Below are 16,169 nucleotides of genomic sequence, written 5' to 3' on the forward strand. Positions count from 1 at the left end.
GTTAAGTACCCATACGACACAAAGCCATTTCAGGTATATGCAGGAGTGCTGTTTGGAATAATGGGATACCTAACATCATTAAATCCAATAAACAAAGCTGTTCCAAATCAAAGGAAATTTCCCTTGATATACCCATGTGAGTTGCATTAGTGCTCCCTTTCTGGAACAGAGAACAAAAAGCATAAGGCGATCTAAAACAATCTTTCCTCTTCATCCTACAAGAACTCAGTGGATTTAGGGACCTGGGTTTGCTTCTCTATGATGTTTCTTTTAAATCTCAAATTAAGAGTAACTCATCCTCATCATTTGTCTCAAATAAAGCAAACGAGTATAATAAAAATACAGCAGCCCTTAACCACTCTTGGTCATGGTATGTTATAAATCCCAAAGAGAGGAACTGCTAAAGTAGAAAAAGAATCATCAAGCAGATACAAATAATGAAACTTCTGCCGGGAAAAGCATCGTTCTTCACTGGGTAATGTTTGTGCACAAGTCACTCTGACCCAGTATTAGACTTAAAATTGAGAGACAGGGTTTCATAGGGCTTTTTAAACCAAGATTATCCATTAAAAAGTTTTTTATGCAAATGTCGGAATGTCAACATACTTTCTTGTCTACTGTCTTCCAGGAAGCATTTTTCCATGCTAAGACAAGAACATCCTCAAGGGCAACTCCATAAGCGGATTCGAACTCCCTTGGATACCATAAATAAGCGTTAAAAACCCTTTATACCACAAAAAAGTACTACGGTAGTTTGCAAAGGTGTGTTTAGTTCTGCTTGTTGGAGCGATTAGAGCAAGCAGTGAATAAAAGGTGCCCTGAATCGAGTACACTGAACCCGGCCGCGGCATCTCCAAGACGCAACAATAAAAGCATCCTCCCCCCTCCTCATACTTCCCCAGAAAGTGGCCCTATACGGGAGCCAGCGGGCCGCAGGGAGACAGCCCGGCCTGCCTCACCTTATAGACGTCCCCGTAGGTGCCGCTGCCGACCCTCTGAACGAGCTCGTAGTCCTGCTGCGGGTTCCGCCTCAGGATGTCCGCGCCAGGCCGCAGAGGGGCCTCCATCTTCGCTCAGGGCCCGGCTCCCGCCGGCTCTGCCCGCGGCGCCCCGATTCCCGCTAACAAGGACGAGCGGCGCCGCTTCCCAACATGGAGCCTCTGCCCGCAGCTCCGCCTGCACGAGGAACGAGCAGAGGCTACAACCCCGAGCGGCCCAGCCCCGTCCCTTCCGCCCGGCCGGGGCCAGCAAACCACCGGGCCTGAAAGGGTCCCCGGCGCCTAGTCGCCGCGTTCCGGCCTCGGCCCTTCCCCCCTCCCCGGCCGCCCGCGAACTGCCGAGCCGGGTATGCCCGCCCGCCGGGGCCCGGGGCCGGCTGGGTACCTGAGGGGAGCGGCCCCACTCTTTGTTGAGCGCCGCGCCTGAGACCTACTTCCTCGCCGGCGCCAGCGTCCTGCTTCCAGGCGCCCGCCGGCCGCTCCAGGTTCGGCGCCGTCTCCGCCTCCCGCTGCACCGCACGTTCTCTCGCGGGCGGCGGAGGGGCGTACCGTCGCCGCCGCCGCACCACGTTCTCCACCCGGGGCTGCGTCACCGGGAGACACGTTCCCGGCCAGCGTGGGTCGGCGCCCAGCTGCCCGCCCGAGTACGCCGGCCGCAGGGCCAGAGTGCCGCCCTGAGGCCTGCTCGGGACACGACACTCTCCCGGCCGGGCCGCCGCGCCCCCCGGGCCGGCGCGTCCTTTCCGGGTCCAGGCTCTGCTTCCCACCCTCGGGGCTTAGGGACACCCCCGGGCATTCGTGGGCCGAAGCGCCTCCGCTAAACCGCCCCCCGCTTTGTCAGGTAATCTTAGAAGGTGACGGCTAGAGGGAGAAGGGTGGGCACGAGGGGAAAGGGAACGCAGCCCTCCCAGTTCAGAAAAGGTACGTTGAGGGCACTGGGCCAGGTGAGAAGTCACCTGGCAGTGGGGCACCAAGGAAGGAGGTGGGGGAGTGGAGTGCCAGATGAACTAAGTCGCGGCACACCCTACTGCACCGTCCTGTTTTGCAAATCATTCTCAGTGATACGAGTTTGAGGCTTCACTGCACGCCTGCGCAACCTGTCTTCTGCTGAGTTTTCCCAAGACATTTCTGAAAGTCTGAATTCCTAGGAAGTCTCGATGGCCTTTATCCCTGTTGGGCACACGCGGTGTCTGAACGCGGGTATCGCTCCTTGGGTCACGAGTTCTGCAGAATCTGAAACAAAGTCAGGGACCACAACCTGGTTCTGGCTCTACCACTTCCTCAGTATGTGATCTGGGACAAGAAAGACATCGTATTTGGCAATGTCTCCGTATCCTTATCTAAAGCTTGAAGAGGATAAGGTTTTGCATCAGACACCCAAGGAAGTGTTTATAAAGCATTTTACAGGATTATAAAAAGGGTTCTCAAAATATAAAAGGTTTTAAAATACTTCATAATGCACAGAATATGGAACAGGAGTTTAGGGAAGTAATTTGGCTGATATTAACAAGCTGTTTTGCAGTTTCAGTTCCAGTCTTGTTCTGAAGGTAGAAATAAAGTTGCCAGTTTGTACACTGGCAAAGTTATTTCTAGAGCCCAGTGAAGGTTTGAACAAAAAAGCCAGCTAACACTTGGCCATTGCATTTAGTGACTGAAAAAAATCACAAAAGAGCAAGTTGCAGATGTTGGCTTGTGGCTTTGAACATCCAATTCAATTCCATTCTTGGGCAATGTACTCCTTGTTGTTGATCATTGTAATCAATTGCATAATGTAGAAATTAAATTCACACCTTAACAGGACAGGGAATATATGTATTTTCTTGTGCTCCGTGCACAAAGGGCACTTATTTAGGGAACATAAGTAAGCTCAGACTTAACATGCCCTATGGACAAAGCCTATGTGTTTGCTGCATTGAAAAAATTGTTGAAGAACAGTTCCTTCTTTCAGAGCTTCTTGGCACTTGTTTTGGTGGGCAAATACTTTTGGCTTCAATGACTCAAAATCTTTTCAAATGTTCTATTGGTATCCTAGTACTTATTCACTGTCATAGATTTCTTTTTTTCCCCCTTTGATCCTATAAGCATTGATCCTTTTTCTAGTCTGAAATTTATTTATCCTTACTTATTTATACCTACATTATTCCTCAGAGAATTTGAGGCAGCATACAGAAAATGCATACTATAACATAAGATAAAAATGAGGAAATAGGTATGATGTTAAAGAAAGGAAAATTAAGAAAGCAGAACAATACAGCAAATTGGCCAAAGCAGAGGGTTTTATAGTGTTTCTGAGATCACAGTAAACCAGTTAATTGAGAGAGAGTTACATCTTTTCCTGATACTAAGAGTTTAGGAAAACTTACCTCATGGGCCTTCCTAAAATGAAAACTCTGAATTACCAGTTTGAAACAAGGATAAATGTTTTTCTGACACTCCTTTAAGCATGTTATTCTTGAAACACAATGTTTGATTTGAATTAGGCAATAAAAAGTTTGAGGTCATAGGCTTCAACAAGACCCTGGAGTGCAGATGCTTTATGCTGCCAGTAATGGCAGATCCACATGCTTTGATCATCAACCCAGAGGTGGCTAGCATGGAAAAAGTCAAGATTTTATGTGGTGGTTAAGAAGTGTCTGCCATAATCGTTCTTTTACTTGTACCACAGTTGTTGCAAGCAAAAAACATCTGCTTTATACTAACTCCAAGAGAATCTTTAGAATTTTTAAATACTGGTCGAGTTAATTTTATCAAGATCAGTGAAGTCATAGCTTGTCTGTTAAATATTTCATGGTTAGTAAAGAAATTCACATTCAATTTCCATAAAATAAACATACAGTGCATAAATTTAAATTTACGTCCTAAACAATTAAGCACATGGTTTCAAGGTTGAAGGTAACATAACAATAAAAAGTTTTCAACTGAGCACAGAAGAGTTTCTTACAAACTACCAAATTTCATAATGCCAAGGCATTGAATAAGTATGGCTTGATATAACTGTCATATATTCTTTGTGTCTTCATAATATCTGACATGTAAATATATTCCATGTTTTTCTGTTATCTACCTAACAACCTTTTATGGTTTGCTCTATGCTCTATAGTGTTTTTCCCTTCTTTCAAAGTTCTTTAGTAAAATGCTAATTATAATCTGTGGCCTCTTGTTTCAATTTTAGCCGAGGCTTAATTTTTTAAAATTGGGGGACACGGGGACTTCCCTGGCGGTCCAGTGGTTCAGACACTGCGCTTCCACTGCAGGGGGCATGGGTGAGATCCCTGGTCAGGGAACTAAGTTCCCGCATACAGCACAGTGCAGCCAAAAAAACAGAAAACAAAATGAAGGACATAAAATTTTTCAACTTCTACCTAGGTCAGTTTCACAATTTAGTAACCAAGACAGAATGGCTAATTAAAACCCTCAAGTGTGACAAAACAGAGCATGAGGACAATAATTTTAGTATGGAACATATAGGCTTAAACAATATAATTTCCTGATGAATCTTCCAACATAAGCTAGTTGCAAAATGTAATTTTATGTGATTGAGCTTTATAGGTTTGTTAAATATAAATCAATTAAATATTGGAAGACATTTGCCGTAATTATCATTTGGATTTTGAAATAGTTAAACTATTCTTTCTGTTACTAATGAGGATCAGTTGTCTGTTGAGGCCAAAACTGTGTTTTCAAAGTATGGGAGAATTCTGTTTTGTTCTGGAGAGCAGCAGAACATGCGTCTCATTCAGAATCAGTATCAGGTCATTATAATGGGAGTTTTCAAAAGAAGAGTTGAGGAAGGCAGTGCACATCCTTTTTTTATCCAGCTTGAATTGATCATCTGATATGTAACTTTGATCCCCAGGGTGGTTTTAAAGTTTATATGAGAATTGATACAGGGGTTCCTGTATTCAGCTCAGTTGAAAAGCAACTCTTGGCTTGCTACCAGGGCTCGGCAGATACTAAACACCTGACCACAGGATTCTAAGTGATTTTGTGCTGTGAACTGCTCTTTAGGAACTGGATTTTATCTGATGACTCATAAATTGAACATGGGCAGCAGAATTCCATTGTCAAATGGAAAGGTATATACTGGGGTGGCCTGAGCTGATCTGGAAGGCACAAGTAAAGTACATGGACTAACTTTCATTGTACCTGCCCCTACTTCTTTGCCACCTTTTTTTGAACCCTGTCTTTGGGCTCATGGTCATTTAGCAGAGGAAGGAAAAGCTTGGGCCTGGTTTATTAATGGTCTGGATGATATACTAGCACCAACTAGAAGCATAGAGCCACTGAATTATGGCCCTACTTCATAGTAAAGTGGTCCTGAAAAATAGAGATGAAGAGAAATTTTCCCAGAGGGCATAATTTTGAATAAAACATCTGACTGTCCTCTGTGTTAGGAATGAAAGATAGCCTGAGGTATGAATCTATACTGATTTATGCACAGTAATTAATAAGCTGGCAATAACTTGGAAAGAAGATGATCAGAAATAAGGAAGTCAATGTATTATGGATGGAGTCTCAAAATTGACCCGGAATGTGAAAATGTCTGTGAACCATTTGACTGCCCACAAGAGGGCATCCGTCCCAGTAATCAGGTGTACAAGATGATCTGTCCTATGGATGTCAGTCAGCCTCTACCTAGTTACCTTAGTACTAGTTCAGTGGGGCCATGTGGCAATAGGAATGGAGGCTAAACACAGATTCAGTGGCATGGGCTTCCACTTGCCAAGGGTAATACGTTTACTGCCTCTATGGTGTATTTAGCTTCCTTATAGCAGAGGCCATTGCAGTGACCCTAGTAAGGTACTATTCCTTAGACCAGTCAGTTACCTGGTGGCAGTTTAATTAAACCAGGTCCCTTTGATTATGGAGGGAAGAGCAATTTGTCTTCATGGGAATAGATACATAGTCCAGATACAGGTTTACCATCCCTGCTTGGAAAGCTTCTACTAGTACCACAATTATGGACTTACAGAATGCCTTATTTCATCACTATGTATCACAAACAACATTAAATTTGAGCAAGAAACTCATTTTACTATGAGGAAGTGTGGCAATGGAGTCATGCCCATGAAATTAACTGATCTTACCTCAAACCCATCACTTAGAAGCATCTAGTATGATACAATGGAGGAAAGTCCTGCTGAAGGATCAGTTGGCTGAGAGATAACCCCTGTGAGGATATGATACAGGATTTAACTCAGTAGCCAATATATATTGCCACCTACCCCATATTCAGAATGCATGGGCCGAGGAACCAGGGTGTGGAGGTAGGAGTGACCCTTTTATTATTCCTAATAATTCACTTGAAAAATTTTTGCCTGTACAACTTTGACTCTAAAACATTGGGCTTGGTGGATCTGAAGGCCCTAGTGTGCAAGGGACAGATACTTTCCCCAGATAACCCAGTCACAGTTCCATTAAATAGGAAGCTGACACTACCACCCGGGCTATATGAGGTGTTCAGACCACTGAGCCAACAGTTAGAGAGGGGTTCATTGTACTGGTTGGGGTGATTGGTCTTAATTACCAAGGGGAAATTGGTTGTTGCTTGACAAAGAGAATAAGGACTATATCTGGAACCCCAGGTATACACTAGGGTACCTCTTGGTTTTCATATGTCCACAATTACTGAACAATGGGAAACTGCAGCAATCCAGTAAATATAAGACCACTAAGGACTTGGATCCTATGGGAGTAAAGTTTGGATCACCCTACCAGCTGAGATACTAATGGAGGGTGAGGGGGAAATGGAAGCTCTGATTATGACCTTGGGCATTCTGCTCAGAAACGATCCTCTTTCTGTATTATCAGAACCACAATTTTGTGGACCTTTTCTGAGTGGCTATGTCCATTAAAGGACACTGAGACCTTCCCCAATCTTAGGGGGTAAATGTCGATTGGCCTAGCCTCATTCCTCTTGTTAAGGGGATGGTTTAGGCTTAGACCATTGTGGACAATGACACATGAGGAAAAGTCTGCTGGAGTGCTTTTTAACAAGGTACACAAGACATAGACATGCCTTTTTATGTCTCTAGGCATGGCTGTGTGCCTCTGATGGCTGGAATGGCAGATGCCATTTTGGAACTATGGCAGGAGCCTGCATTAGAAAATAAGCCCACACACAGTATGGTAGAATGCAATCTTGGTCCTAGTGAAAAAGTCTGCTTGTATTCTCCAGTATCCATTTCTCTTCTTTCTGTGGTATTAGATTCCCCAAATTTTAGTTAAATACATGGTATATTTATCAACTGCGTGGGACATGTATGGTCAATGGTATTTGAGTTGAGGTGATGTGTGCAACTTCTGAGTTGTACCCGCAGATTGGATATATCCACTTCTTCCTTTTCTTCCCTTCTACATGGCTGGAATGAGGATGTGAATGTCCAAGCAGCCATCTTGGATTACATGATGGAAGTCCCAAGTTAAGGGTGGAAGAAAGTATAAAGAGGCCACCATATTAGTCCTGGATGGCTTACACTCACATTATTTCATGAGAGAGAAATAAGTGTCTTAAGCCACTGTAGTTTTTTTTTTACAGCAGCCAATTCTTTATCCTAACTTATCCATGATGATGTTGCACTGATGAATGAACCACCATAAAACCAACCTGTCTTCAAAAAAATTATGTGACAGTAAATGTCCTTTTACTTAAGCCATTTTGAGTTACAGCCAAAAGCATTCTAACTGATATACTTTAACAAGATTGCTAGTTATAGAGGGAAGGAGCAAGTTGGATCATCGATTACTGAAAAACTCCTGATTGAGAGTTTTTTTGGGGAAAATAAGCATGGTGAAGGAACCAATAGAAGAAAAAATAATTGAGGATATAGGAGGGAGGGAATAATTTTTGGAGTAATATCCCAGAGGAGTCAGGAGGAGAGAGGATCTAGAGTACTAAAGTACAAATAGCTTTTCCTCTTTTTTTCTGATTTAAAATAAACTTGACTTTGACTTTTAAAACACAGTCTTATTGAGATATAACTCACATACCATATAATTCACCAATTTATATAACTAAGTGATTTTTAGTATATTCACAGAGTTGAACAGAATTGATTTCAATAAAAATTTTTAAACATTTTTATTACCCCCAAAAGATGCTTTGTAGTCAATAGCAATTGCTCCCCAATTTCTCCCCAACCTCCCACCCACCCTCTCTAGCCTTAGGCAACCTTTAATCTACTATCTGTCTCTATAGATTTGTCAATTTGGGGCATTTTATATAAATGGAATCATACAATACGTGGTCTTTGTGACTGGCTTCATTCAGTTAGCATAATGTTTTCAAGGTTCATCCATGGTGTAGCATTTATCAGTACTTCATTCCTTTTTATGGCTAAATAATATTCCATTGTATGGATATATACCATATTTTGTTTATCCATTGATAGTTATTGGTATTTAGGTTGTTTCCACCTTTTGGCTACTACAAACAATGCTGTTATGAACATTCCTGTACAAGTTTTTGCATGAACATGTGTTTTTCATTTCTTTGGGGTATATATCTATGAGTGGAATTGCTGGGCCAATTGGTAACTCTGTATCTAATTTTTTGAGAAGCAGCCAGACTGTTTTCCAAAGTGGCTGTATTCCCACCAGCAGTGCCAGTTTCTCCACATCCTCACCAACACTTTTTGTCTTTTTGGTTACATTCTGAGGTGATGTCTCATTGCAGTTTTTCAAATTTTGATTTGCATTTCCCTAGTGACTAAAAACATTAAATCATCTTTTCATGTGCTTCTTGGCCATTTGTATATCTTCTTTGGAGAAATGTCTATTTAGAGCCTCTGCCCATTTTTTTTTAATTCAGCTATTTGTGTTTTTACTGTATCATACTGATACCTCAGATTCCAGTTCAACACCACAGGGTTCATTCTGTCCTTCCCCTCTCCTTATTGTAACTTCATCTCCAAAAGCAAGAAATCTGGCTCTGATTACCCACGATATATTTGTTCAATTCTAGTGCAAACATAAATAATTTCAGAATTGCTAACCCACGTATGTCCTGGGAGAAAAAAAAATTATGAACTAAAGAGCAATACTTGTATACAGTTTTTGTCTTTAGTCTTACAGCATACAATCAAAATACTATTTTCTAAAGCTCCTCAGGTTTAGAAAACACTTCAGTGTAGTTATGTTATTCCCCTGTAATATCGTTAGGTTCACTTTTTTTTTTTTTACTGTTTGTAATTCCATTTTGAGTTCCTTCCACCCCTAGCCCCATATCCTGATTGATTTTATTTTATTTTTTTAATTTATTTTTTATACAGCAGGTTCTTATTAATCTATTTTATACATATTAATGTATATATGTCAATCCCTGTCTCCGAATTCATCCCACCATGATTGATTTTAGTTATTTATTTTGGAGAATGTGAAACATTGCCATGGTTCTAACAGTCAGGGCTTTATGAAAAGGTTATGCTTAGAGAAGCATCAGTCGTCCTAATCCTTACTACCCTATTCCCATTCTTCCATTGCTTCCATCCTATTCCCACTCATCTCCTGTAGATAACTTACCTCATTGGTTTCTAGTTTATCCTGTATTTCTTTTGCACAGATGAGCACATACATTTTTTATATGCTTTTCTTTCTTACAGGATGAGTTAAGCATTTGTGCTTTGGGTTTTTTTTTTTTCCATTTAACAATGTATTCTGGAATTCAGTATGTATCAGTTCATAAAGATCTTCTGTATTCTTTTTTATAGCTACATAGTATTCCATTGTGCACATGTATTATAGTGTATTTAACCACTCTCCTATATATGGGCATTTAGGTTATTTCCAATATATTGCAATAACAAAAATGCTGCAATAAATTACTCTGTATGTATGTATTTTCATACTGTTGGAGGTATTTCTTTAGAGTAGATTAAACTTGTGGTTTTAAAAAATAAATGTGTTCTAACAATGTCCACTGAAAGAGTCTTGAAACAGTCAGTGAAATTCCAGCTAGCAGTGAGCACAACTAACATTCAGATCTTGGTTTCTAAATTCCTTTTCTCATTAAAAGCAGCCAGAGTTTCTTGGAGGAACAGTTAACCCTAGTTCTGAGGCAGGGAAAATACAAGGGAAACTTGAAACATTTTCTTGTGCCAGAAAACAAGGAAAATGATCAAAGACAAATAGGACATGTTAAAAGGACACAGGCGTTAACTTGAAGGGGCTACCATTGGTCAAGTTTAGGGCAATTTGAGCATTAGAAAGAATAATGATGGTCAATGATACAGTGAAGTTTTTTTAGATTTTATGAATCCATGAAGTGGACAGTGGTACTCAACAAACAAAGGTGGCAGAGAAAATGCCAACTACTAAATGTAGAATCTAAAAGAAATGGTATAATTATTTTAAAATCACTAATATAAAGTCACTTCATGCAAGGACGTCAATGGATGCTAAAAACCATTGGATGAAAACGTTCTTGGCCAAGACATTCACACAGTCTCAAGTATTATCTCACAGATTACTTATTAATTACAGCAGAAAAAGGGTTTTTTGAAAATAAGTTTCTTTTTCAATTAGGAATAGATACTGAATTACATATATAACATTTTGGGGGTGGAATCTACTTTACTCTTTTTTAATGGGATTCACCTGAAAGGGGTTTTCAGGCTAGAATGTGAGCTGAGAATTATAGTAAAGAAATACAAGAAAAGCAGAACACGCTTCTTTTTATTCAATGAATTTGTTTTGTAGGTATGGGGTGAGATAATTTCTATCTTCCTATGTTGTCTCATTAGTGTTTAGGGAATGCAACTCTGTTGAACACAGTCCCCTTTAAAACCATACTGTAAACTTTGTTTACAGTGTTCTGAGGTCATAGAACCATTAACTGAAATATGGAATGCATAAGATTTGGCAGTGGTGAGTGAGAGACTTTGGTTTTTGACATATTGATTTTGAAGTGTCAGTAGGAATACAAACTGAAGATGACCTCAGGCAGTTATAAATTCAGCTCTGGAATGATGATTATCTCTCCTCAAGAGAGCTTAAGACTAGAAGAGAGATTTGGGAATCAACAGCATGGATGGAGGTCCTGTCTGAAGCCATCATAGTAAATTACATCGAGGGGACACAGAGTGAAGAGTTGCTTATGATGAGGAGTAAACAGAGACCAAGGATCTGGTAATTAAGAAGCTAGCAGTAATCTCCTAGGCAGAACTGATCTGTGTAGAGTATGGGCGACAAGCACATGCAGGTGAAAACTGTGTGAGGAATGGGATGATGGTATCTTGAGGGTCAGGTAGCATGAAGGGACAGTGTTTCTAGGACATTGAAAATTACGTTTATAGGGAAAGAGGAAGAAACCAGTGAAAAGGGAGAGATTGAGAATTTTTTTTTAAGTATTTACTGCCTTTTGCTTTCAAAATTGTCTGCAACCTTTGTTACTGCCGAGGCTCTTCCAGATTATATAGTATGACTTAGAATATTTGTCAGTATAACGCCAGGTGATATCTCTGCAAATGTAGTGGGAAATTTTGCCCACTAGAATGGAGTTAGTTACAGATTATGATGAATCTCCAGCTTTCATTTATCTTGATCTTAATCTAAATTTGCTATCCTAATTTTAAGACAGGCCTGTTCAGTATACAGGTACAAAAATGCATGATACCCTCTTTACTAATGTGACCTTGCTTTTAAGTTAGGGGGAAATGGTACCTGGTAGATAAACGCAGATTTTTAAAATTTCTTTGGCTATGTAAATGTTGCCAGCATGTTTCTACTAATATGTAACTGGTCTAGGAAACAGGTATTTGAACATACAGAATCATGCAGTATACTGGTTTGTGTTATTTCTGACTGTATAATGCTGTTAAATTCTTTGAGAGTGTGTAAGGGGGTGCTATTCATTTGTATGTTTTTTCCATCGAAAATGTTGCAGTACATTGTCTGTCACTGTCTTCAGGCTCTGGGGGTGGGCTGAGGTAGGGAGGGTGTGACGCTGGTATTTGTGTGAACTTGGGCTTGTGATGCTGAGCTTGGTTCATCCCTTTCTCCTCCCTTCTCCTCCCCACTCCTTCCCACCAGCGCCACAGCAACATCCTCAGAGTCTGAGTGAACTGCGCCCAGCGCGGGCACAGAGCCTCCCACCGCCAGCAACCTGCGGCCGGGAGAAGAGCGAGCGCCGTGACAGCGCCCCACCGCCACCAGTCCCCGGACCACCATGGCCAAGAACCGCAGGGACAGAAACAGTTGGGGTGAGTAGCGTATGGTGACTTCTGCAGCCTGCACGGGGATGGGCCCTCCGCCTTCTGCTTCTGGAGACGAGGAGGGCCAAGGGCTGCTCGGCGCCAGCATCCAGGGCTGGGAGATGGCCACCGCCGAGCGGCTCCCTGTCGGGCGGGAGGAATGGTGGCCGAGCGGGACCCGTGGAACCGGCATCTGGCTGTGGGGCGAAGGCTGCAGCCAAGCGCAGGCCGGAGACTCCCGCTTCTCCCCCCCCTCCCCACCCCACCCCACCCCAGTCCTCCTCCTCCCAGCATTTGGACAGCACCCACCCGGTCGCCTCCGGGGGATTCGCCGGTTCCGCTTTAGCGAAAGGAGGTGGGCAGGAAGGGCGAGGGTGGTGGGCAGGGGGCGGTGGTTACAGGAGAGGGGCGGAGATCGCCCACCCCTTCCCCACGAGCTGCGGGCTCCCCGGCCTTGCAGGGCTCGGACTCCTGGCTGGCGGGCAGGCTGGTAGGCAGCGTTGGAACAATGAGGCGGAGCGCGCCGGGCCCAGGTCTGACCTTTGCCAACCCGAGCGACGCCTGAGAAGGGGTGACGCTTGGGAATCCCCTAAGGCTGCGGTACTCATTTTCATCTGGGGGTTGGGTGGGGAATTTGGGAAGAAGGGGAGCAAAGTTGTGGTTTCCAGCCTTCCGCCCCACCCCGACCTGGTACCCCATTCAGGCCAGCCCTAAGGGTGGCATTGTTCTCAGATTTTACCTTTTGGAGATGCAGGGCTCATGATTCAGCATCAGGCCGAGGGGAGGGGGAAGGAGAGGCTAGGCCCAGTGGGTTCACTCCGCGAGTGGGAGGGCGGTGCTCACGCAGGCGGAGAAGAGAGGGCGCAGTGATGCAGGAGAAATCGCAGCCCCGCCCGCTCTGCTGCTCCAGACTGGGTGCGGACGGACGGTTAGTGTGGGCAGGTTGGGCGTCTTTTTCCTCTTTGGGCTCCCGACTTCTTCCAGCCACAGTGAACCCACTGCCATCTTAGGGCATTTTATTATCTGCACCAGAGCAGGTCTCAGACCAGTGTGGCTTAGTGGGCAGAGAAGTAGTTTGTTCATTAGCTTTGAATTGTTATTTGGAAAGTTTACAGGCACTAGGAGTTCAGGGCTCCTTGATTGACTCTCTTCCGTGTCTCAGTGAGATCTCTTCTATAACTGTCCATCAGATTGAGAGGTATAAATTTTAATTAGTTATTTTGGTTATCTTTTATGAAAATTGATTATCTTTTATCAAAAGATCATATTTTTCCTTGCCTCTGATTGGTCACAGGACCAGCTTAACTCCCAAGTAGGCAAAGTCTACATTTGAGAGATTATCCAACGTTTATGGTAGATGCGGGGAGTTGGAGCAGGGAGGTCTGTCTTTAGTTGTCCGAGTTCAAGAGAAATCGGTTCCATTTTCTGATATCACCAAATCCCAATTTTAGTAGGCGTGACTACTGCAATAACACCGTTTTGTTTGCTTCTTCTGAAATATGGGTAAACTTTTTCAGAGTGTCCCCTTTCTGTCCTTTCCCTTGGCCTCCAGAATAGGAGTTTCTTGAATAGTCACAGTTAACGTGTGTATGTTCAAGTCAATTTTGGTCTTAATCTCTGTGCACTGTTGACTCAACCCTGTTAAGAGACAGGCATGTGAAAATTTATTCTGACGATTAAAATTTTTCTCCTTCACGAAGCTTTGGATCATTATTTTTCAGTGTTGCCTTTGGTTACAAATTTCTTATGTAGTGGAGGTTTTTTCTTTCTTGAGAATGTGGTTCTCAAATGGGATTTGCATAAAAATCACACTGGGAACTTATTAGAAATGCAGATTCCCACATCTTCCAGCCAGAGCTTTTGCCTCAATACATCTGAAATAAGGTCTAGGAATCTGCCTTTTATTAGCATTTTAGGTGATTGAGAAGCAGATCATCTTTGGATGTTACCTTCAGAAACACTGTCTTATTTACATTTGATAGAAACGTATTCTAGGCAGTTTACCCAGAAGTCATGAAAAGAGTTTTGAGTCAAGTGATGAATTAAGAAAAGAAATACCACAGTTACTATGTGTTCACTGGAAATTTCACAGAAAAGAAATAGTGGAATTGTGGGGTCTTATCTTGATGTTCTATGGAAATGCTTTACTACTCAGATTTTTCCTTGCTGTAAAGTGTATATGACATAAATGACTTAGAAAATGTAGCATATGGAGTAGGACATAGTAGAAGTTTTTGGCAAAGATGTTAGCCATGTCTGTCTTGATTCTATTTTATTACCAGCATCTAGTACAATTCCTAACATGTAATAGGCATTTAATAATAACAACTAACATCACTGAGCTAATATCATATGAAGTAGGTATTATAATCCTCATTTTACATATTAAAAGGTAAATAATAGAGCTAGGACTCCAACTCTGGCAGTTTGACTTGATTCTTTTGCCATCACCAGTATTTTGTTGAATGGATAATACTTTCTGCATTGTTTAGAACTATAGTTTTCAAGACACATTCATCTGCATTACTGCATTTGACCTTTAGCCTCCTAAGTTGTCAAGACATATTCCCTGTTTGCAGATGAAAAAACTGAGTCTCAGGTAGGTTAAATAACTTGGTGAAAGTCACATAGTATTTAGTAAGTTAAAGGACTGAGATTAGAACCTAGAGTTGTCATCTAATTTATTTTCTATAACATAATGCTATGGAATGTTTTTTATGTTTAATGAGGCATGGTGTGAGTTTAATAGAGAAAACAGGCCCTCATAGAAGGCAGAGGTCTCTGATGAGAAAAAAACTCAGGTGATAGCTTAGAAAGGAAGACAGTAAACTGACCTTATCATCTAGCTAAATACATATTTTTCAGATGAGTTAGAAATCAAAGGGCAGAGGGGAAAGCTAAACTATCCAGAATTGGAAAATACAGGATTTCCAAGAAAAGTGCAAGAGAGATACTTGCAAAATTTGTAAGGGGGACCTAAAGTTCAGATAAGGGCCCTATAGGACCAATAACAGGTATTATTTTTATCTGAGTGGTCAGAGAGCTGTTAGGTCCTACAGGGGCCATGGAAGCTAGAAAACAGAAAAGCATCTCTGCTGACACCCAGAGTTGGGTGGTGTTTGAGGATCATACCCATACATACAACTGGGAGGCAAATCTGTGCTTCCAAAACTGAGAATCCCACCACCTGTACCTGGATCTACACTGAACTAGAAGTTTGAATAAATTTAAGCATTTAAAAGTCAATTCTTGGGCTTCCCTGGTGGCGCAGTGGTTGAGAGTCCACCTGCCGATGCAGGGGACACGGGTTCGTGCCCCGGTCCAGGAAGATCCCACATGCTGAGGAGTGGCTAGGCCTGTGAGCCATGGCCGCTGAGCCTGCGCGTCCGGAGCCTGTGCTCCGCAACGGGAGAGGCCACAGCAGTGAGAGGCCCGCGTACCGGAAAAAAAAAAAAAAAAAGTCAATTCTTAAAAGGTAGGCATTATTATCCTTATTTTAATATATAAGGAATCTGACACAGAGAGTATAACTTCCCAGAGGTTTGATAATTTATGTTATAGACCTAGGATTTAAATTTAGGGTTGTTTGTTTACCGGGTCCATGTGAGAAGGACAAGGAATTAAAATAGAATCCAATAGGTGCCACAACAAGCCTGTCTAGGCTTAAGCTGGTATGAGAAATCAATGCTCTATAAACTTGATCGCTTTGGACTAGAAAAGAAGGCAAAGAATATGCTAGTATGGAAGACAAAGGAGACAGATGAATATCAGAAACAGTAGCCCAGAAAGCAGTCTTTCAATGTTGGGCTTAGAGTTTAAGTACTCCCAGAAACAAAACAGAAGTGTACCCGTTTTTATTTATTTGTTTTTGTTAATCACAGTTGCTTAAAAACTTGGGATGCCACCTGGTAATTTGAGTTTTCAGCAATGTAACAGAAACTGTTGGTGCAATATTGCTTTAGAAGAAGAATATTTGCACTAA

The 16,169-nt window shown here is 42.2% G+C and overlaps 2 protein-coding genes and 1 pseudogene across 4 annotated transcripts in view; 2 read left to right on the forward strand and 1 right to left on the reverse strand.

The window, feature by feature from the left end:
• The window catches only part of MAP4K5 (mitogen-activated protein kinase kinase kinase kinase 5), a 146,584-nt gene extending 145,517 nt beyond the window's left edge, over positions 1–1,067 (reverse strand). For 2 of the 3 annotated variants that reach the window (XM_089906128.1, XM_089906127.1), the window contains exon 1: positions 960–1,067. In XM_089906128.1, the coding sequence (XP_089762254.1) occupies positions 960–1,067 (108 nt within the window). The remainder of the gene's footprint in view (positions 1–959) is intronic. The other variant, XM_089906129.1, reaches the window with a different exon arrangement.
• Positions 1,036–12,033, forward strand: LOC149750291 (uncharacterized; annotated as a pseudogene).
• A 56-nt stretch (positions 12,034–12,089) lies between these two features.
• The window catches only part of ATL1 (atlastin GTPase 1), a 79,600-nt gene continuing 75,520 nt past the window's right edge, over positions 12,090–16,169 (forward strand). Inside the window, exon 1 of the mRNA XM_022570607.3 lies at positions 12,090–12,196. Coding sequence (XP_022426315.1) covers positions 12,163–12,196 — 34 coding nt within the window. The 5' untranslated portion in view covers positions 12,090–12,162. The remainder of the gene's footprint in view (positions 12,197–16,169) is intronic.

Source organism: Delphinapterus leucas, chromosome 2 (genome assembly GCF_059928025.1).
Source record: "Delphinapterus leucas isolate spDelLeu-1000000601 "Yukka" chromosome 2, BTC_Dleu_Yukka2, whole genome shotgun sequence".
Lineage (NCBI taxonomy): Eukaryota > Metazoa > Chordata > Mammalia > Artiodactyla > Monodontidae > Delphinapterus > Delphinapterus leucas.